General features: G+C 57.4%; 3 protein-coding genes across 16 annotated transcripts in view; 1 reads left to right on the forward strand and 2 right to left on the reverse strand.

Annotated features, from left to right (window-relative positions):
• The window catches only part of ZNF664 (zinc finger protein 664), a 32,225-nt gene extending 31,635 nt beyond the window's left edge, over window positions 1-590 (reverse strand). The window contains exon 1 of one of the 2 annotated variants that reach the window (XM_053928424.1): window positions 478-590. The gene's annotated coding sequence lies outside the window, so the exon portion shown is untranslated. The other variant, XM_053928422.1, reaches the window with a different exon arrangement.
• CCDC92 (coiled-coil domain containing 92) lies at window positions 147-20,655 on the forward strand. 11 transcript variants are annotated; one of them, XM_053928417.1, is made up of 7 exons: window positions 504-635; window positions 1,168-1,205; window positions 4,116-4,255; window positions 15,051-15,123; window positions 16,465-16,611; window positions 17,155-17,196; window positions 19,296-20,655. In XM_053928417.1, exons 5-7 carry the CDS (start codon window positions 16,482-16,484, stop codon window positions 20,066-20,068), a joined length of 945 nt encoding a protein of 314 aa, XP_053784392.1. In that variant the 5' UTR covers window positions 504-635; window positions 1,168-1,205; window positions 4,116-4,255; window positions 15,051-15,123; window positions 16,465-16,481; the 3' UTR covers window positions 20,069-20,655. The 11 variants fall into 11 exon arrangements, with proteins under 11 accessions (XP_024422596.2, XP_024422594.2, XP_053784390.1 ...); XM_053928414.1 differs by lacking the exon at window positions 15,051-15,123; XM_053928416.1 differs by lacking the exon at window positions 15,051-15,123 and having other exon boundaries at window positions 527-635; window positions 1,081-1,205.
• Window positions 20,656-21,434: 779 nt separating this feature from the next.
• Window positions 21,435-22,111, reverse strand: part of DNAH10 (dynein axonemal heavy chain 10) — a 132,318-nt gene continuing 131,641 nt past the window's right edge. For 2 of the 3 annotated variants that reach the window (XM_045200470.3, XM_045200472.2), the window contains one exon: window positions 21,435-21,789. In XM_045200470.3, coding sequence (XP_045056405.3) covers window positions 21,643-21,789 — 147 coding nt within the window. In that variant the 3' untranslated portion in view covers window positions 21,435-21,642. The remainder of the gene's footprint in view (window positions 21,790-22,111) is intronic. The other variant, XM_045200473.2, reaches the window with a different exon arrangement.

Consider the following 22,111-nt stretch of genomic DNA (forward strand, 5'->3'; position numbering starts at 1 on the left):
CCGCCTCTGCCCCGCCCCTCGACCGCCTGCGCGCGCCCTCCCCCCAATCCCAAGCTGCTCCCGAGTACCCACCCCTCACACCCCGACTCCCAGACCAGCGCGCGCTCCCGCGCGCCCTCCTGGCTCCTCCTTCCCCCGCCCTGCCTGTGCCCGCGTTACCCAGGGCAACCGCAGTGCGGCCGCACCTGAGCTGTGCGCCTGCGTCCCACCCGCTAGACGCTCCCTCCCCTCGGTGCTGTCCCCTGCCCCGCCGCAGCAGCGGGAGGGGGGCGTCGCCCCCTCCGCGTCAAGTGAGTATCGATCGGCCTCCCCTACCCCACCCCGCAGACACAGACCCGCCGCCGCGCCGGCGCCTGCTCGGCCCGCCCCGTCAGCGCGGCCAGGCCTCGCCGCCCGGGCCCCCGCTCCCAGCGTGCACAGCGGCGAGCGCTCGGGTGGGAGCCGGCGAGATGCGCTCGGCGGGCGGCGCCCACTGACTTCTCTCGGCGGCCCGTCCGGGCAAGGCCGGAGCCGGCAGCCAGCCCCGCCCGCCGCCCGCCGCCCCGCCCATGGGCCGCCGGCCCTCGCTGCCGCCCGCCCGGAGGACAGCGCCGAGGGGGGAGCCGCCTGAAGGACCGCGACGGCCGCGCCCGCAGGTGAGGCGGGGCCCGAGGTGTGACCGAGTCCATCCCCGCTCACCTGGCAGTACCTGCGGGGAGGCTCTGTGGGCGGCGAGGGCACCTGTCAGGACAAGCATTCACGGAGATTGTTAAGCCCTGGCGGCAGGGGGTGGGGGTCCCCCATCCTAGCCCCGGGGCTCGAGGGTGGGGAATGGTGTCCCCCAGCGGAAAGAACTTAGGGGGCCAAGAAGTGCTGGAAGGCAGGGCAAAAGAAAAGTGAGGCGCCGCGACCCCCACGCCGGCTGCCTGCAGGGTCTTGCAGCGGATTACGCGGCGGGGGACGCCCTTGCCAGGGCTCCGGTCCAGGCTGCGGACCGTGCGCACCGCGCGCCCGAGCCAATCGGACAGAGCAGGGGAGGCCAGCCCAGAGCTGCCCTGCCAGGCCGGGGTGGGATGGTAGGGCGAGGGATCCGCATTGCAGGGGGCCCCGGGAGCGCCGAGGGCCCGGCCCTGCTTTGTCTGGCGCGCTGTGGGGAGGAGGCCGTCTGAATCCACACCGCCCTTTCAGGTGCGTTTTCACCCCGGGGACCTTAGAGACCTTCCCCGGTAAGTTGCATTGTCTCCCGACCCGGTAGCCCCGTACGTAGTAAGTACTCTACCTTACGGCCCTTCCCTGCAGCTTTGGTGGGGCCTTAATTTACCCTAAATAAGCCTTGTTTGTGATTCGTGAAACTGAGCACAATGCGAACAGGCGGCGGAGCTCCCGGCCGGGGGCCGCAGTGAGCTGCCGCGCTCGTTTCCCGCAGTTACGTTTCCGCGCCGACCCCACGGTTCCCTCTCACGCTTTGGCCCTTGGCAGTTGTGATCTGTTGCGATGAAGAAGCGGTGCTCCGGGATTTAGGCTGCGGTCTTCCGTCTCGGAACGACACACGAGCTGCCGGGCTGTAATACTTCAATTACGTTACGCATTTCCGGAAACCTACCTGTAAGAGTGTTAATGCTACAATTGCCGGGTTTTAAGACTTTTGAGTTCAAATTTTATTTAAAGAGCATTGCTATTATTTTATTAAGTGATTTTTTTTTTTTGCACAGTCAGAAATTGGCCTGCATTTTCTTGCCATTGAATTGTAAGGAAAAAGATGCTAACTTTCGTCTCCCAAGATATTTTTGAATTTATGTGTTTATTTGGCTAATGTTCATTTTATGTGAAACATTTTTTGATAGAAGGTTGTCAGGCTTGTGATGGGTGTATGCATATGTTTATATGTGTTTATACACATACACTACTGAAAAACCTTAAGAGTTTTTATGATTCCTCTGCGTCATGTTATACATGTTATACTCAGTAAATTTAGTTCAGTCATATTTAAAACCTAAAGTACAGAACAGTTATCTGTATCAGGTTTTTACTGTAGCACATGCAAATACATCAATCCAATACACAAGTTCCTTGGAAATTAGATTGTTTTATTAATTCTTTTTTTTAAAAAATGAGTTCTTTTATTTAAATAGAAAATCATTTGGGTTTTAACTCCATTTGTCATTTGTTGGTTAAAATCATTTTATCTTCATCATTACTTGGTGGAGTGCATTTGCAACAAGATGTTTTTAAGAAATATGTTTATTTCATAAAGCATTTTCTCTTACCTGGAACAACGTCAGCCGTTGACAGTTCCTAATCCATAGTGGACACACGTTTGTTAGCGAAGACATGACTAATGTCCACTGACCTGAGTCGCTGTGAGGCGGCCACTGTGCGCCCCAGGCGCCGCTGTGTGCTGCTCACACCGCAGGCGCAGGAAGGGTCTGGCCCATGCCGACGGCCCAGACTGGTTAGGCGGGTACCGGTAATGACACCAGTGTTCGCGTCGCGTTTTCGATGTCAAGACCTGCAGAAGGTTGCAGCGGGGGAGTGAATGTGTCCTACTGTTTTCGACTAGTTACGTCCGACCTGCAGCAAAGGGATGTTACGCATTTACAGTAACTTCCGAGCAGAGAAGAGGAGGAAGAGTGCTCACAGGGAGACAGACTTCACTTTCACGTACGAGCAAAAGTTGCTTCTAATGAGAACCTCCAGCCGTGGGAAGAACGGGCCGCGTTTTCCGTGCGGGGTCGCTGCGAGAGCCTTCTCGGCGCAGGAGTGGCTCCTCGGGCAGCGCCCTGCTGTGGGAGGGGCCTTCCGAGGGGGCGCCTGGGAGTCCTGCCGGAACCGGATTGGGGTGCATTGGGGGTCTTTTCGTACGCCGGCTTCCAGAGGTGGGGGATAACGACATTCTCACGATCCTACCAGAGCCCTGGGAAGGTTTTCCCGGGGGAGAGGCCAGCCTGTCATCAGAGAGGGTCCTAACCCCACTTTGCATTTGAATGGGGTTCTCAGGTGTTAAAGTGCTCTCACATTCAACGTTTTGCTTAAAAAGACTTTTTAATTACAAGCGGTTTGTATTCCTTTCTGTGGCTTTTGTTTTCTATAATAAACATTGAATCAAGAGGAAAGTGGCCCTTTGCTATGAAGGCAAACGGAAGTCTCCGTCAAAGCCCTTTTTAAAATGGAGTGTCAGCCTTTCCTTTGAGAGCCAGAAGGTTGTGAAGGTGAATATATTGTTTTCTTAGCTGTAATTACCTTTTAAAAGATACTGATTAAGGGCTGACCCTTGTGCTTACCCCGAATTTCAGTTTCTGTTTATTTCGTCACTCAAACATGACTCAAATTGCACAGCGAAGAGCCCGGCATATCCACCCACAGCAGGATGCACTGGACTTTCTCAGTCTGTCTGCAGATGTTTCAAACGTATGAAAACAGAGCTGGGGAGCAGGAGCGTCACAGCACCCTGGAGAGAGTAGTGGGGTGGGGCTTTGTCTGAAGAAGAAAAAGGCGGGCCCACTTGCCTTGCGCTGAGCGGGTCTGGGGGCTGGTGATGTATCATCAACAGGAGTGAGGATCCACGGACCACCCCCATCCATGGGCTGGGAAGACCAGTGCTCCTGCCCTCTGCACAGGATTTAAGTGGGGCAGCATCTGACCTGTCTGATTTGGGGAAAAGTTAGAAAAGAAATTTGAATTAATGTACTTACCTTTTTAAAAACCCTTTTAAGAATATTCACTCTCTTTTAAAGCCAGGGGTGTCAAACTCATTTTCACAGGGGGCCACACCAGCCTTGTGGTTGCCTGCAAAGGGTGGAATGTAACTTTGGGACTGTGTCAATGTAACTGCTCCTTAACAGTGAAGCGAGAGCTCGGCTGCGGTCAGGTAGAGACAAGGTGCCGGGCGGGATAAAACAAGGTGGAGGGCCGGATTCCGCCCACGGGCCTTGGGTTTGTCACCTGCTTTCGTGCCCGTTGTCCACCAGGTGAATTTGGGTGTAACAATTTCAATGAGACAAAGACTTCTCAGACTTAGTTTGAACAAGAAATACATTATTATTCATACTTCACTCATGGAGGGAAAAGATAAGAGTATCAAGTTCTTCTGGCCAACCAAAAAAGAAAACCTTACAAGTATTTATTTATTCCTTCAGAAAATCAGAGATGCTGCTGTGACTGCTGTGACCAGGACAGCCGATTCTCAAGTAAGGTGGCCAGTCAGTGAGCAGCCTTCTGAGAGGTCGAAGGTCCCGCCTCACAGCTCCTCGCCACAGTCTCCGGGGGCACCGCACAGGTCTGTGTTCGGTGCGGGTCCCCACACTGGAGGGCGGGCTGAGAGCGACACCTTGGAGATCGTTCCCGGTTTCCACCTCATCAGAAATAACCTCGTGAAGGGTCTGCTCCTCTGGAGCTGCAAGGGCAGAGGGAGTGAGCGTGCTCCTCTCCGCCGTGCGTCCCAGGAGCCAGACCCTCAAGGCCGAGCGGCGCCTTCCGTTGGTCAGGGCCAGAAAGCAAGCCTGGGGTGCTAGGGCTCACGCTAAGGGAGCCCAGAAAGGCAGAACACTTGCAGTAAATGGAATCTGAGGCAGGTAAATAGTGCTCTGCAGCTGCAATTTTTCTCTCTATTGCCTCCTTGGTAACACTGGAGACGTTAAGTTTAGACCTGCCAGAAGGCACGTTACCTTTAACTCTTCGGATTTCCTTCCTAACCCATTTCTAAGTGCACCCTGTGGCCTTCTGACTTCCTGTGCAGGGAAGAGGCTTATGAAGCACCCTTTAGGTCCCTTTCGCAGGTGACACTGCTGGTGCCCATAGATCATAGCTCCCAGCATTGTAACGATGCTGCTTTCCTTGAAGTTGCACGTTTTATGTGCGGGTGAGCGCCACTGCAGCCTGAAAGGGCCATCTTTGGTGGTATGTGGTGATAAGCAAATGAAGAAAGGTCTGTTGTTTTTCACACTGATGTTCCCATGGACAAGAATGTAGCAGGGTTTAAGGAAGGGCCTATCCGTTTGAAGGAGCGGCCAGCCTTTGTCCTTGATCCTGAATCATCTTTACCTCTTGGTTCGGTCCTGGTGACCAGACCAGAAAGTTCCTGTGGACAGAGAAGTAGCTCTCAACTCCCTGACATGCCTGAAGGCACCACATCTGGTGGGGGCGTTGGGGGGGGGAGCCAGGCTGCGTGACAGGGAGTGGGTCTGCCGTCCTCGGCCCTGCGTGGCGTGGCGGTTTGTGAGGATGTCGTTCCATGGGGAAAGCAGGCGGGTCTGGCTGCAGAGGTCATTGGTCTCTTAAGGCCGTAAGGCGTGGTGCTTGGACCCAGTTCAGAGAGGAGCAGAGCCAGACTTCATTGTTCCAGGACAGCCGCAGGTGTGTTTGGATTCGTGTTTTTAGGGGAGATGAGGAAAAAGTGTAAGTCCGCCTGAAGAAAGCCAGGGGCCAGGCCTTCTCGGAGGCAGCCGCGTGAAGTGCTGTTTGGAGGTGCCCGCATGTCTCGTCCACGGTCGTGGGGTGGGACCCTGAGCAGTGCCGGACAATGACTAATTCCAGAATGCTGCGATGCCTCCTGCTCCCCCGCCACCCTGTGGGCTGTGTGTGGTTCAAGGAGAGTGCCGTTCTGAGGCGGCTCTGGGGTCACCAGCACCTTCCTCTGCAGGCTGTCACCACGAGCCTGACACTCGAGTGGAAAGCCGAGACACGCCCCTGGGCCTTAGAGGGAAGTGCAGGGAAGTGGGCAGTTGTTGCACAGGTGAGGTGGGCGTCTTGCTGCAAGGAGTCCTGAGCATACTGGTGTTCACAGCCCACGGAGCTATCAAGTCCCTACCGAGGGGGTGGAGCTGCTGTGCACTGGAGGCACCCCAGGGTACAGTGCGCTGACACCCGGTCATTGCCCCCAGTGACAGGACACAGCTTTGGCCAGCACAGTCATGCTCTGCCACTGGGGCAACCGGGAGTCTCACACGCCGCCTCTGTGCCAAAAGGGCCCGGTCCCTGCCTGCCAGGAGTTTCCACGTCTCCCAGGGAGACAGGCGGGCGAGGAAGGAGGAGCTTCAGGTGCAGTAGTGGGCGCAGATCCTCTTCCCCCGCCCCGCACCGCACAGACCTCCCGAGGGTGTCCTCACACGTTGCTGTCGTAGCCCCAAATGCACTCAGCGCAGAGGCCCGAGTACACGGTGTGCGCCTCAGGACACTGGCCGGCTTGATCTCCCCCAGTGCGTACTTAAGAGGAGTCGGCTGCCCAGCCTGCTGTAGCAGGCCTGGTAAACGTCAACAGATTTTTAAAAATCGATGGCGATGTTAAGCTCATGGCCATCACTGCAGTCTCTTGGCGGTGCGAGTGGTTCTGAGGGTTCCAGGATTCGTGGAACACTGTGTTCTTTCACTGGGAGGTCCTGAAATGAAAGTAAAGAATTCCCCTCGGGGGGGATAAAAGCTAGCTTTGTGGAAAGTTCGCTGCACTGTCCTTGTTCTTCTCTTTCCATCGCAGACCAAGAAAAGCGTCATCTACACTCGTTAGAGGGTTTCCCCGAGCTCCTGCGTTTCTGACCTCGCTGCAAAGGTCCTACAGCGAGAACTGAGCCCTCAGTTTCCCCGTGGCACGGCCACGCCTGGAGTGGCACGCTGTGCCACAGCTCGGCACTGAGCGTTTACACGGTCCACTCGTAACAGAAGTAGCTTTTCCAGGTGTGAGCTGCACCAAATAAGAAAGATCCTGTGTCACAAACTCTAGACTGTTCCGAGCAAGGCCACTCTCCTTCCCACAGACATGAAGCCTGAGTGCATTCCAGCTGCACCCCCTCCTCTACCCCATTCTCAGGGCACGTCCTCCCACGCTCCCCAACGCAACTTGTGCCCCCGATGGGGGCAGGGTGGCTGCCAGAGCAGAGAGTGGGCGAGAGCGCTGCTAGTCTTCATCCAGAGACCCTCTCTCAACGGGCCAGCTCCCATCACTAGGGCAGCCGTCCCCACCTTTTTGGCACCGGGGACAGGTTTAGCGGAGACAATGTTTCTGTGGATGGGGGCTGGAGGGAGGCAGGAGGCAGAGTTCGGGCTGAAATGCAAGCGATGTCCATGCACCAGGAGGGAGGTTGGGGACCCCTGTGCTAGAGGGAGGCGTTCATTCTCGCAGGTATGGGGGACAGGCAGGAAAGCCCCGTGCTCATGGAGTTTACACTCTCGGAATGTAGGAAAGATAAGTGACCCGACTTCAGGTCACAGTAACTGCTGTGAAGGGTGAGATGGGACAGTGGGACGAGAATGGCAGAATAGCACTGCGTTATTCTTCAAAGTGAGGTCCCGGCCACAGCAGATCCTGCTCTGGGGTGTCGGGGAACCGAGGAGACGCGTGCGGAGCACTCTGCGTGTTGGAGTCGCCGTAGCAGCAGCAGGCACAGCTGTGGGCACGGCTCTCAGCGCTGTGAAGCTGCACTGCCCCACATGGCAGCCGCCGGCGTCTTAGGCCACCTCAATTTTTACTCTGATAAAAATAAAATGAAACATTCAGTTTCTCAGAGATACCTGCTACATTTCAAGGGCTCAGTTTGGTTAGTGCTCAGCGCGGCCAGCTCATGGGGCCAGTGGCTACTCTACAGGACAAACAGAGCAAAGAACAAACAGAATATTCCACCATCGCACTAGTCCTACTGCACAGTGCCTCTTCAGATAAACTCGCTCCACTCCCCAACATCCCTAATAAAGTCGGTACTGTCCCCATTCGCAGTAGGAAAGGGAGGCACAAGGCGGCAGGTGTAACCTGCCCCACGCTGCCTATTAGTGAGTGGCAGGGCTGGATGCAGAGCCCGGGGTCCCCCGACCCTGCTACGTCGTGGTGGCTCACTCGTGAGTGCAGTCATCTCGACAGTCTACTGCCGTCTGGATGGTGAGCAGAGAGGAGGTCGCACCTTGCTAACATCTTGGCCTTGGACGCTTTCAGATTCAGCTGAAATTCTGGGCCAATGGTTAGATTTGTTTCCTGATTAAAAGCGTAGGCCTGTGTTAGCGCCGTTTCTCCCTCCGGGAAGGGAAAAGGGGAAGGGAGCTGCAGAGCACCAGGGAAAGACGGAGTCTGCGCGATCGCAGTGAGGCCGGTAACTTCGGCTCTCTGTGCCGCAGTTTCCCGGGCCGTGCCTGCCTCACCGAGCTGTTGCGAGGACTTGCCGACCGGACGCATGGGAAGCGGCCAGCACGGCACCCAGCCAGCGACGTCCCTGTCAGCAGCAGCAGTGCCACCGCTGCGTCTGCCAAGGCCACACTGGGACAGGGCGTTCTGGAACGCACCGTGAACAACCACAACCAGCACCTTCTCCCAGAGCTGCCACGAGGCCTCTGGTCCCAACACCACATGTCTGGAGCTGGAGGCCACGTCCAGCCGGGCCGAGGCCCAGGGGGCACCAGCCTGTGGCTCCTGCGCTCAGTGCTGGTAACCTCAGGCAAGCATCCTCCTCCTCAGAGCTTTCGTTCCTTGAAACAGGCAGGTTCACACCTGTCATGTGTGACTGTTCCAAGAACTACGGGATCGCCCTGGCCGGGTGGCTTAGTGGACAGGAGCACCACCCCCACACCCAAGGGCTGCAGGTCGGACCCTCGGCCAGGGCGCGAGTGGGGGCAGCCAGTCGGTGTTTCCTGCTCACATCGCCGTCTCTCTGCCTCTCTTCCTTCTTCCCTCTAAAACCAGTAAATGTGTGTTTTAAAATTAAAAGGAGTGACTGTGAGCCTGGCACACAGACGCTCAGTAACAGTAGGCACAGTTGTTATTTTTGTCAATGATTCTCAGCGCCTCACAGTTAAGAATGCCCTCGAGCACCTTCTTGCCCAGCTGCCTTAGACTGACCCAGAGGCCGTATGAGGGCAGAGCTGGGAGAGGGGAGACGTGCGTCCCACGTCGTCGTCCTCGGTGCCCTGCAGACTGTGGCAGTGACACTCCTGGGAGTAGGGACCAGCCGGCCGGAAAGCGTCCCCGGGAACACACCTGTGTCAGCTGCTCCACTGAGATCGAAGCCACTCCATAGTCTTCCCCTGACCAGCGAGAAACGCGTCTGCCCCATGGGACCCCGGCGGCCACTGTGGAAACTGGGAGGAAAAACAAATGCCGCAGGCTCTCGATGGACGGAGAGGCTTCGCCGGGGTCAGCCCAACAGAAGAAGCCCAGACACCCAACCTAGGAATCTGGGACTTTGCGTGGAAAATGGGGACCCTCTCAACCAAAATGCCCGAGTTCCCAGCACGCAGGTACACCAGGTGCTCCTCACTAAAGCCTCTGGGTGAAAGCGGGCCCCAAGGAGTGCGTCTCGGACCGAGGGTTATAACTGATCCCGAGGTGGCAGATCGAGATCACAAATGGAACGAAACGAAGGCCACATACGAACGGGAAAATGACGAAAGTCCCAATGGAAAATAGTGACCTTTCGCAAGGTAAAGTGAGGGCAAGGCGAGGTTGCATCCCAGACTTTGGAAAATCTTGGGTTAAAGTTCATCTACTCACTTGGCCCAGGCTCTTCTGCTTTCCTCCCACCGCTGACAGATACTGTATGAGATACATTTGTCCCGCCCTTTTCCTTTGCTTGTTTTCCTTTCTTTTTGTTGGGGTAACGTGCCAACGGCTCGTTTGTCTGGCCCGGTCCAAGTCTGGTCGCCTGGGCGAGCCCTGAAACAGCACGCACGGCACCCACACTCCTCGTGGCACCCTCGCTCCTGCCACCTTCGCCCACGTCTCGGTGCTCGGAGTTCGCTGTGGACAACGGGCCTCCTTAAGGGGATTTGGGGCAAGTTTTTCTCCTCCCTTGGCACTTAGTGTGGCGTCCTGAAGGAGGAGAATGCAGGACTCTGGGAGTTCTGGGCTTCCTGACGTCACAAAGAGGCACTGTGAGTGGAGAGAGCTCCACGGGAGTCGGCCTGAAATGTCATCCGTCACACGAGCCTGATTCACACAGCACAGGTGGTTCGCGGGAAGGGCGGTGAGACGGGCGGGCCGTCTGTGTCGGGCTGTCAGGCCACCAGATGGGAGATCCGAGGGTCAGGCAGCCCTGGGGGGACATGGTGAAGCCGGCAAAACAGTTCTAGGCAGTGAAGGTCTAGGCGAATACTGCTTCAAAGGAAGAGTTTATCTCTTAAAAACACTGGTACACAAGCTGTTACCCACAGAAATGTCCAATGAGGGGCATTACTAGTTGTCGCCAGCACACATGTAAGTCCTGGACGAAACGCCTGGGCATAGTGACTGGTCGCTGGGCACACTGCTGTTGGGCTGTTTCAGTAGTTCCAAAGGTCTGCAGTGTCCTCCCTGTTTCAGCTCTTCTGAGATAACTAGCGTGGGCCCGTTTTGTAGACAGGCGCGTGAGAGGAGGTGGCCTCTTCCTGCATCGGTGAGTTGCAGTCCAAGGTGCGTGGCTGGAGCTGGGCGGGGCTCATCTGAACCTTTCACCTTTCACGGGGTAGTGTCTCTCTTCAGTGAGAGAGAATCCGCTCAGACGCCCAAGAAGGGTTGCTCTGACTGTGCTGTTAGCGCTGATGAAACTGGAGTATGGCGAAATCAGAGAGTACCGAACCTCAGTTAGTAATACATTCCCTTCCTTAAAACCTGCGCTGTAGAGTAGGCCCACAAGAACGGGTGACAGAAGCCCCCTCAGTTAAATCAGTTGAAATGGTTCATCTGTTCGGCAAGCCATGGAGCGGACGTTTTTAAAGCAGGTGAACACGCGTGCTCAGCCCAGGAAATACAATTCAGGCAGCGCTCACCCAGCACTGAGACTTAGGAAGGGCCTCCCATCTTGTCCGTGTGCAGAGGTCAGCCTCTGGGTCCCTCTGGCTACTCACTGACCAGGAGACAATTGAAACCTGCGATAATCACAGTCAGATGTAGAAATGGAAACACTGCGTGAGCCGCCTCCATTCCCTTCTGTTTGAAGGAAAACATCGTAGGTAGAACTGTGTTGGGGTGAGCTGTGAGCTTTGTTGGGTCCTGAAATTGTTGGCTCAGGATCAGTGCGGTGACAAGCTCGTTAGAAGTTCACGACAGCGTCTCTTCCGCTGTAAATGTTTTCAGCTCTAGCTTATGAAAGGATGGGAGGAGGCTGCGGGGGTGGTCCCTAGAGGCAGACATCCCAGGGCCACCAGAAAAGGGCAGGGGGGGAGGACGCTCAGTTGGGGAAGGGCCCCCACTGCCCCTCCTCCCCCCGGCAGGGGCTCCTGAGCCTTTCCCTTCGGAATAGAAAGTGCAGAGCCGCCTCCGGACTGCATCGGGCCTGGGCAGCACCCCTCCCTGTCAGGAGACTGGCGCTGGGGCCCAGCCTTCGGGGACGCGGTCTGCCCCAGGGTGTGGACATGGTGGCTGCTAAGTCACCCCGTTTTCCAGGAGGCCCCAGGGCTCCTGGAGGGGCCCCGCGATTCCAGACCAGGAGGCCTCCGGCATTTGCCCCCTGTGAGGCACTGTCAGACAACCCGAAACACAGACTTGCTTTCTTCCTGGGACCTTTTCACATGGAGGGGCTGAACCTCCCCCCATCCCTCCCCCACCCCCCGCATACAGACACTTCACATGGTTTTTAAACAGAAGCCAACAGAGACTCAAAGTCTGAGATAATCAGGCTGCAGGGAAGCGCGGTTATAAATCCACCGTCAGGCCCCAGGGGCTGTGGCGTCCCAGACTGCCCCAGATCGCATTTCCAGTCACACTGCCAGTCTCTCTGGCCCCGTCTGTTCCTACTCTGACGCAGGCCAGGCGGAGCGCTCCTTCAGAAGGAGACGGCTGTCAGCGAGCCAACATGGCTGATGGGCCTCGTCCTCTGTGCCAGACAAGGTCACAGAGGACTGCGGGGCTGCGCAGTGCGTGCGGGCCGGGGTCACTCGAGTGCCCGTTGCGGCCACCTCCTGCACATCTTGGGGACACTGAATTGTCGCTTCTGTGAAAGCTGCCCTTCTGTTCACTGTTCTTGGTTCTGCTGCACTAATCCCACCTCTGGCCGCCCGGGACTGCCCGGAGCAGTGCACCTGAGACACGGGGTCCCACTTTGCCAGTGGGTAATCAGTGATTATCTTTTTTGAGAGAGATTGCTTTATAATTTTTTTCCTGACCATAAAGTAATGTATGTTCAACACTACAGAAGATTTAGATCGAACCAAAATAGAATTTTTAAAAAGTAAAAATCACCTACAGTTCACCATCTAGATATAAATGCTTTTAATGCTTTGTTGTAGATCCTTCTAGATCTTTTAATCTACTTACAAACACAAAAATGTGGTGTTCTACTTCATAATGGTGTTCGTTATTTTTATCCAAAAGTTTCTGTAGTGATTGTCGAATGCTTATGGTTTCTTGAAATGAGTCCTTTTTCTTGGTGCCATAATTACTGGGGATTCTCAAATAACTCACTAGTTGAATTTCTTAAATACGTGTGCGAAAAGAAGTGTTGGGGTCCCACAACTTCCAACAGTTTCTCCAGCCAGGATCGCTGTGAATTCGGAATAACGCCAGTGTTCCTTTTCAGAGATGGCAAGTTTCCTTTCTTCTAAAAGCCACAATCTTCGGTTAGAATTGATGGCCTAATTAGCCTTGGACCTTTTTTAGCTTCTTGTAAAGTGTTATGGATTGTTCCAGAGTAAGAAGTAGGTTTCACTGTCCCCTAGGGCACCTCGCTCAGCCTGACTCTCCCCGCTTCCCCGAGTGGCTCCTCTCCAGTGGAAGTGGGAGCTGAGGCCCAGCAGAAAGTGTGCGTTTGCTTTTGTTCCCTCTTTAGACGCAACTGGGATGTGGTTCATTCCACACTTAGAGGACATTCGGGAAATAACCCGGTGCGTGACCAAGGGCACACTGTCAGCCAGCAGTCACATAAAATAAGGTGGCTAACGTCCGCTGGGCACTTACCCTGTGCCAGGCGTTGACAGTGACTGCGTTTGGCACTTGAAACAACCCTGTGAGTTACAGGCTGTGGTTTAGGCGACGAGGTAGCACGAACCCCTGGGCACAGTCCGGCCCCAGGGCCCTGTCCCCTCTACTGTCTTTCATCCTGTTGTGCTGGGCAAAGCCTCGGGCCTCCGTTTCTCCTCCTGACACGGGGGCATCGGCACAGCTGACTCGGAGGTTTCTTCTACGCTCAGCATCTCTGGATCCACAAATCTTCTTGGAAAACCGTCTCCCTGCTAGGAGCCATCTCTCCACGCTGTTTACCGCCACACCTGCCGCCTTCGTCCCCTGGCCAGCCTTCACCTTCTCACCGGCACTGCTTCCACTGCAGGATGTCGGAGCAGCACGGGAAGTTCCCGCAGAAAAGCCACCGGGGTCCCTGTGCGCAAAGGGCTGAGATGCTGCTGTCTTGAGAGCCGGGCTGTCCCCTCGGCCGTGGAGCTGGCAGGAAGCACAGAGCGAGGCCAGCGGGCTCCAGCCGTGCTGATTGTTCCCGGCATGAGCGAGCTTCATGTGAGCAGGTCATAACTTATTCATGACTGGGATCTAAAATAGCTTCTTATAACTAATTCACAGCTACCACGAGGGTGCTCTGCGCTATTTTTTCAGATACTAAAATTATTACCCTACTTCCACGGGCTTTGTGTGCAGCAAAAGATAAGTCTGCTTTTGATTGCACAGGAACAAAGACATTTCCCATTTCGAGTGGTGAGAGCCTTTCCTATCAGTCATCCCGTTTCTCTCAGTGGAAGAAATGTGGTCCAGCGGTTCACTGGCACATTGCTTCTCGCGTGTCAAGAAATTGTGCGAGGGGGTCAGGCTGCACGCAGTGCTGCGGCTGGGCTTTCTGCGCAGCACATGCGATTCTTGTGACCTCCATGCAGCACTGCGGGGGGGCAGTTGAAAGCTGTCTGAAGTCTGGACGTAATGCGCGAGTCCAGGTGTGCAGGAAGAGCGGCAGTTAACTGGGCAGGGGTCCGGGGGTGGTTTGCCAAGAACTTTGTAGACAGAGGGAACAAGGTGTGCAGCAGCCACGTTGGAAGTGGTGTGGCAGATGCCAGGGGGAGAGGACAGCAGCACTGACGGAGCGCCCGGGCAGAAGGGGGCCAGACTGGGCCTCCAGGACTGTGGGGTCCGGGCCCAAGAGCATCCGAGGGCCGTGACGCGATCAGAGCAGTGTTTGCAGACGGAGATGTAGCCCAGACGTGTGTGCGCGCTTAGGAGAGACGCTAAAGAGAAAGGTATGTGTCTGGAAGGGGAAGAGGTGAGTCTGGCTGGGGTCCGTCCCCACTGAAACCCCACAGCTGTTTCTGGTGGCCCGGACGGCCTCATGGCTGATTGAGCCCCAGGATCTGCAGCTGTGGGCGGCATGTCCGAGAGGAGAAGAGGCCAGGTTCGGGGCATGCTGCCTTTGGCTGAGCGAGTACCTGTACAATTGCTGATGGCTCCCGGCAGCGCCGCAGCACGAAGAGCCTGCAGGCAGGCCAGGACACGCCCTTGTGACACAGGCAGTGCGGGCCCTGTGGCTTCGCCCTGCGGGAGCGGCAGCACACAGCCGCGGTGGGGTGGACGCCTGTGCCCGAGCAGGATGCATTCTTCATGCGGAGTGGACGCCCTCCTTCATGCTGACCCTGCTAGGGAAGGGCCGGGAACACTCCTCTCGCCCTGGAGGCACTGAGTGAGGCCTGTCCGGACCACGCCATCGCTTCCTCCGAGTGAGCTGCACGTCTCTGCTGTGTCTCCTTGGCACAAGAGGGACACTTCTGTGGCTTCATCTGTATCACCTTATTGGAGGGATTGAATCATAGCGATTGCGTCATCAGTAGCCAAGGAGAACTGGAAATGTCACCTTTTAAGCTGCGGCTGCTCTCTGTCCTCCGGAAGTCCGTGATACTGTTGAGCTTTTGAGCCAGTGGGAAAGTGAGGTGGTGGTTTAGGTGCCATTTGGAGGCAAGACTTGTGTCCCGGCACCTGAGAGGGCCTGTCGTGTTCGCGTGTGTCCGACAGCTGGAGCTCGCCCCGCACAGTTGGCACTTGGGTCTTGGGCCTTTCAGGTCAGCACTGAGTGCGGAAGGCGGGGAGGCCGGCGGCCGGTGCAACCCCTCGGGGTGACCCTGTTGGAGCGCCCCACAGAGCCATCAGCGTTCACCCCGCTTTACAAGATAAGTAACCATTCGGTTCCTGTTCCCAGGCTGCTGCCCCCCGAGACGGCTGCCTGTGATGGTGGGGTGCGTCGGGCCCGTTTTCGTTTCTCGGTGACACTGGTGAGTGAGTGAATTATAGGCTGAGCCCAGGTCACCGTCGCTGGCTCGCTGAGGCAGTCAGAGTGGGGACATTCACTCAATCACATTTAGATTGGGACAGATGGGATTTAACGCTGCACCAGGCTGGGGCGGGTGGCCGCCCGAGGTGACGTTTTTCTCCCCCACTGCCCGCGGGGCGGATGAGGAGCAGGTATGGGCCCGTTGTACTGTTGGCGCTGGGTGAGACGCACGGAGCTTTGGCGCATCACTTGCTTTCGGTGAGGTGGGCCTGGGGAGTGCGAGGAAGCCCGTGGGAACCGACACTCTTCAGCACCACGCCCACACGCGGCAGGTGCCCAGCTGCCTGGTCCGCAGGTACTGGCGGCGGGCCTCCCATGTGCCCGGCGCCTCGCAGGGCTTGGGTGGGACATAGTGGGGGACAGGCTGGGCGTGTGTGTGTGGAGGTTGCAGTTACAAACTATTCTTAGCTCCAGAGCTGGAGTTTGAATACGTCCTCGATTTCCCAATAGCCAAGAGTGTGACGGCACGGGGATGGCCTGGTTGTGTGGCGGTTTCCAGAGCTGCCCCACTTGGGTGCGGTGGCCTGGGAGCCCTTGGGGAAGGAAGGGGCGTCTCCTCTCGCGAGGGTCTGACACAGCGGATTGGGAACACGCACTCCAAGGCCCTGCACTTAGGAGAGTCACTTACAAGATCCACTTTCTGGCCCTGCACTCTTTGGGCCGGCAAGGCGTCTTGAGTCACTCAAGATGGACAGGCTTCATCACACTTCCCGAGTTAGTCTCGGGAAAGGCAGAGTCTGAGGCTGAGAGAGCAGCTGCCGGTGGGCGACTGAAGCCCATGGAGGAGTGGGGATCGGAGTCAGCGACAGCCTCCAGACTCCTGCACCCTCCGTGGCCCTGTGAGGTGCTTCTCGGGCAGTTTTTGGGAAGAAGCGGGGGGGGGGGGGGGGGGCGGGGGGGGCTCAGCTCTGTGGAATCTAGGACTTTCCTCTGGGCCCCGCCCACTTCTTCCTCCGACTCCTGCCTTTGGCTAGGTGAAGACACCGACTGAGGACATGTTCACCCATGCCCCAGGCACCCAGCTTTCCATGGGGAGGCAGTCGGCACTTACCTGGTCAGGGAAGTCCTTCGGGAGTGATTCCAGTCATGGTCTGTCGGAGCTAGTGGCCAGCGGATAGGTCAGGATTTGGAGTCAGGGAGCTCTGGATCTGCTGCGTCCCTCTGCACCCTGAGCTGCTGCCAAGACCCCGCAAAGCCAATGAGGGTGGTGGGCGGGCAGCGCCCTCTTCCTCCCTGTGACCTTGTTGCCGGGGACAGCAGCCAGGTTCTGTGTTTCCTGCAGGTCAGCTGGATGCCAGCATGGCCACCGCAAACCTGGAGAACCAGCTGCACAGCGCGCAGAAGAACCTCCTGTTCCTGCAGCGGGAGCACGCCAGCACGCTCAAGGGCCTGCACGCCGAGATCCGGCGGCTGCAGCAGCACTGCACAGGTGCCCGGGCCCGCGCCTCCAGGGGCAGGGGCGGCCGGCCTGTAGAACAGGATCTGACACCAGGGCAGCTTCACGCGTGGCTGGCCCAGCAGGCCAGTGGTGGGGGTGGGGGGTGCTCGCTGCTCTCTGCTGTGGGGGACCTGTCGTCACAGAGACCACATGCATGGCATGCCTTGTTCTCTGCCTGATAGACGTGTGTGAAGAAAGCCGTAAAGCCCTTTCTTGGCATACTGCGAACTTGAGAGGTCAACACGCAGTGGTTAGAACTGGCATCGGGTTTTGGGACTCCTGACTGAAGTGTAATTCTGTAGCAGAGCAAGCCGCGTGCCTTTGTGGATGCTGGGGTGCGCATTAGGGGAAAGGAGGGTTCTCTCTGAACCCCAGTAAGGACGGGCTGCTGCTAGTTTCCGTTACTCTCACACTTGCCTCTAATCCTGACCTCAGCAGGACTCACTGGCTGATCAGTTCTGTGTTTTCAGAGCCGGCGAACCTTTTGAAATGCACCGTGACCTCACGGAATTAATGCCTGTGCTTCCTTTTCAGATTTAACATATGAGCTGACACTCAAAAGTTCAGAACAGACAGGTAAGACCACCCTCCGCAGACGTTAGCGACAGCACTCCTCCAGCTGTGGCCTGTGCAGGCGGCTGGTTTTCACTGGGAAGAAAACCCACTCGCTGCACAGAGCTGCATGTGGGGCCGGAGCCTAGGAGATGGTGGGAGGAAGGTCCCGAGGGCAGTGGGACGGCTGGAATGAGTGCTTCTGTTTCCTCCTGGTGGACGCCCACACTGGCAGTGCCTCTCACACGCTGCTGGACGTTCTGCTAGACGTTCTACAGTGAACACGTGTTCCTTCTGTAACTCAGAAACAGCTGTGATTTAAAGCAGAGAGAACGAGGAGGAGCAGGGTCCTAGCACCTTCCCCGGCCCCTCCCATAGCACAGGGCCCAGCGGTGCCACGCTCACTAAATGCTGGTTGAGGGAGTGGTCGAATTGCTAGGTGGCTCCCAAATGTCACTAAGCATCTTTCTTTAGACCCTCGTCCCAGGAACCCTTCTCCCCACCAGAGTCCTCAGGGTCCCCAGAGACTCCAGCCTGGTGGCCGCTGGGGCAGAGGTGAGCCCAGGCCTCTGCGGCCTGTTATGAAGAGTTGGCTCCCCAGGGCGGGTGGGGATTTCGAAAGCGCAGCGCCCACACAGGAGTTGGTGGCAGTTACGACTCATGAGTGGGCCTGGGTCCTCGTCCAAGTCACATGCCACCTCCACGAGGCTTAGCACATGCCGGGCACTCTTCTGGCTATTTGTCCCTCGTGCCTCAGTCTCCTAGGTATGCCTTTCGGAGCCGAGACATCTCTGCTGCAGTAGAGGAGGTGGTGGCACACCCTCAGGGGCCTCAGGTAGAGGAAGGACGCCAGGAGCCCCACCCTGCAGCCCTGGACCAGGAACTGGGCCTCCAGGGACTTGGGAGAACAGGACACCTCCCGTCGGAGACCCCAGCCCACACCCTTTTCATCAAGCCAAAGAAATCAGGGTGTCCTCACATCCTGTCCCCTGTCGGCCCAGGCTTCTTCTCAGCCCTAAGTCCTAGGCCACCTTCTCACCAGCTCTGGCTCCACGTGATGGCAGTGGAAGCCCTGCAGGTGGCCTGGAGGGGCCTCTGCCCTCCGAGGGGTGAAAACCACTGCTCTGCATTAGCACCCGCAGAACCTGCCCATCCCACGCAGCTCCAGGGACACGGGTGGGAAACACAAGAGTCCTGGGTTCTCCCGTGGAGGCTCTGCTTGCAGGAGTCCAGGCCGGGACCTGGGAGTCTGCATTCCAACAAGTGCCTGTGCCCGACAGCTCAGGCAGGCCCAGCAAACACTGCTGCAGCCGGTGGGGAGCAGCTGCTGCCACAGCTCAGTGTACACGCAGCTTTTGTGGGGGGAGACGGAAACTTCTAGTAAGGATGGTGTGCGGAGGAGGGTGGGGAAATTCCTATGAGTGAAAAATCGTCAGAGCGGGGGTGCCGGCCATCAGTAGAGCCGCTCTAGGGTCTGGGTGAGGAGGGACCAGCACAGGCTCCCTCCCGGGAGACCTGGCCTGGCAGCCCCCTCTCCACCCGAGGGGTATTGACGGGGTGGGCTTGTCTCTGGCACCTGACCCGGCCGGGCCTCCTGCCTCCGCGGACCCCACTCAGCTGTGTGGATCGGCCTGCACCCTGGGGGCTGACGGGTGGGGGTGCGGAAGCAGGAGTCATAGGTGCCCGAGCAGTCGCAGGGATGCCACACCCTGAGAGATGATTCGAGAGGGGACTGTCAGAGGAGAGGTGGCAGCCGGACGTCTGTCCCCTCTGCAGCTTCAGAGTTTTTGTGCGTCAGACGTGGAGAGTTTTTCAGCAGCTGTGAGAACGGTGACTTGAGTGGGGCAGGCACTGAGTACGCCTCGCCCAGGCAGCAGGCAGATCTGCTGCGGGTCAATCATGAGTATTTGGTGGGATGCCGAAAACTCTGAAATCGAACGTTTTAGCTCCAACAGTTCTTAAATTTGGGGTCCTTCTTTTATACAATAAACTGAGAGCTAAGAGTTGCCAGGGCTCTGGAGGCCCCCGGCCCTCTGCCCTGTGGGAGCTGGCCGCTGACCCCCTGTGGGCCTGCCTGCCCCTGTGTTGGGTTCTCAACCTCAGCCCTGTGCGTGTGCTTCCAGGAGACGCACCTTCCAGAAGCAGCGAACTGCAGAAGCGATGTGAGGAGCTGGAAGCTCAGCTGAAGGTCCAGGAGAAGGAGAACGCCGAGCTGCTGCGGGAGCTGGAGCAGAAGAGCGCCATGACGGCAGTACTGGAGAACACCATCAGGGAGCGGGAGAAGAGGTACCTGGAGGAGCTCAAGGTGAAGAGCCACAAGCTGAACATGCTGTCCAGCGAGCTGGAGCAGCGCGCCGGCACCATCGCCTACCTGACCTCCCAGCTGCACGCCACCAAGAGGAAGCTGCTCAGCTCCAGCGGGACCTCGGAGGGCAGCCCGTCGGGGAGCCCCGTGGCCAGCTACAAGCCAGCCCCTCCCAGGGACAAGCTGCCTGAAACTCCCCGCCGCCGGATGAAGAAGAGCCTCTCTGCCCCCCTGCACCCGGAATTTGACGAGGTCTACAGGTTGGGGGCCGAGAGCCGGAAACTACTCCTGCGGGAACCGGTGGATGCCATGCCTGACCCCACCCCGTTCCTGCTGGCCAGGGAGTCGGCCGAGATGCACCTGGTGAAGGAGAGGCCCCTGGTCATCCCCCCCATTGCCTCCGACCGCAGCTCCAGCGAGCAGCACAGCCCGGCCCGAGAGAAGCAGCACAAGGTCCACGTGGGCGTGGCCCACCGCATCCACCACGGGGCCTCACCGCAGGCCGCGCCCGAGGTGGAGACGCTGGCGGTCGACCAGGTGAATGGAGGCAAAGTCATCAGGAAGAACTCAGGGACGGACAGAACTGTGTGAGGCCTGCCAGGCGCCCTTCACCCTTGGCCGTCCACGCACTGTGATCACCGCTAGGAAAAACTCATCCATCCACACACCATTTTTTTTTTAATTTTCATGCATGCCAAATTGTTTTCAGACCCGTCAACAGATTATCCCCCTCCCACCCCACTTGCTCTTACACCAAAATGTGATTGTGTCCCTGCTGCAGACACCTGTTTACTAACCGCTGTGGCCAAACACCTGTGTGCGGAATGGCTTGCTTCTCGCCCCACTCCGCGCACCTCAGCGTTCTCGGACCGAGCGCGGGCCGCGGCTGCACGCTGCTCAGCGTCAGTGAGCTCAGAGAGCCACGCGCCCACTCCAGTGGGGCCACGCGAGTCTCCCGGACTGCCTGTGCGGGGCGGCCCTGCTCCCTCCTGAGCCCCTGTAACCTCCTACAGACCTCCCCCAGGGCGACGCCGTGACCGAGCGGCTGTATGTGTATGTCACAGGCACAAATAAGATGACGTTACTCCTTGTACCACCACCTGGACGTGTGTGCATATTTTCTGTTAGTTTTCTCCAAAATGTTCAAGATCCCAACAAACTTTATTTTCTAAACCTGCCTTCTTTCTGTTTTGTGTCTTTTATTAAGCCAGTGGGGGGAGGGAGACAACTGGGAGGGGCGGATGTGGTGGGGCAGATGTAGCGGGGCCTCTGCTAACTGCTGCCCCCGCACCCAGACGGTGGGCTCACCCAGGGCTCGGCCCTCCTGGGCAGGGGGTTCACTTCTGGAAAGAGGCGTCTCTTTTCTCACGGCCCAGTGCAACCATTTAGAACATTCCGCTCTTCTGAGGTGGTGGCAAAAACTGCTTTTGCCCGTGACCACCCCCACCCTCTGTGAGTGCTCGGCCCGCCCCAGGCGCCAGGCTGGCCTTGTGGTGCACAGAAGGAAGGGACACCCAGTAGCCTCCAGTCCTGGAGGCTGTGAGTCTGCACCCAGCCCCACACAGACCCAAACAGGGTGGGGGCAGGGGCTTGCGCAGGCATTAAATGCCAAGCTCAACAGCCTCACCTGCTCGGGGCAGGCCAGAGACAGGAGCAGGGCCAGAGGGTTCTGGAAGGGGGGCAGGGGGTGCTGCTGTGGGTGACTCGGCCCGTCATCAGCCCGGGAAGGCACTCTGCCTGACACAGCCCAGCGGCCAGGGCCTTCGGCCCCACACCTCCCACGGCAGCTCTTGCCCCAGAGAGGCGTCTCCCGAAACGGACCGCAGACGGAGACGATGGAACGCACACCTGTGGAAATTCACATTAGAGTTCTCACTTTGCCTGCGACATGCCAGGCACTTAGGCTTAACCAAGTGTTTCCTCTGAGAAGGAAAATAAAACACTCAACATCTTAAAATGCTGTCCTTGGGAATTTACTTTTTCGAATCCTTAAAAAAATAGCTTCAAAAACAAAACCATGCAGGTTAATTTATATGGAAAGAAATTAGAACAGCTAATTCCAAATGAAAGGAAAGCTGTTGTCAAGCCCCCTGCTGCCTCTTGAGAGGCCCCAAGAAATGGCAGCAGGCTTGGCCCTTCCTCATGAGTCCCCTTCGCCCAGAGGGTCAATCAGAATTCAGGGTGAGGCACACCCCTTGCAGCACCCAGTGAGAAATGTGCTTCGTGGTAAAGAGGTCGGCTTCAAAGACCAAGCCAACCCCCATGGCGTTCCTTCTGGTGGAAGTGGTGTAGACAGGCGTCCGGAAGGTGTTCTGCGAAGGAAAGGCATGTGAGGAGTCCCCGCCAGAGGCGAGAGCCCCTGTCACTGTAGGGGGCAGAGCTTTAATCTAAATGCTCAGAGGGTGGGGGCTCCCCTGCCGGGCACAGGGGCTCTGCAGGGCAATCCTGCTCACAAAGCGGGCATACTCATTAGAAGAGGACCCAGGCCAGGCAAAGCGGGAGGCGCGCTGTTCACACCAGATGGGGCCGTGAATCAGCCCCTGCCCACTGAATTTAACAAGAAACCAGCAGTCTTTCCTGAAGTTGGCCTGGACCGCAGCTCCTGAACTTGAATCTGCCCCCTGCAAAAGTCTC

The sequence above is a fragment of the Desmodus rotundus genome, chromosome 7 (assembly GCF_022682495.2).
Source record: "Desmodus rotundus isolate HL8 chromosome 7, HLdesRot8A.1, whole genome shotgun sequence".
NCBI lineage: Eukaryota > Metazoa > Chordata > Mammalia > Chiroptera > Phyllostomidae > Desmodus > Desmodus rotundus.

What these genes read in the sequence shown, in the direction of transcription:
- CCDC92 (XM_024566828.3), top strand. Translation starts at nt 16,482, where the DNA reads ATGGCCACCGCAAACCTGGAGAACCAGCTGCACAGCGCGCAGAAGAAC. An exon ending in GCTGCAGCAGCACTGCACAG is followed by an intron (nt 16,612 to 17,154) that starts GTGCCCGGGCCC and finishes CTTCCTTTTCAG; the next exon opens with ATTTAACATATGAGCTGACA. An exon ending in CAAAAGTTCAGAACAGACAG is followed by an intron (nt 17,197 to 19,295) that starts GTAAGACCACCC and finishes GTGTGCTTCCAG; the next exon opens with GAGACGCACCTTCCAGAAGC.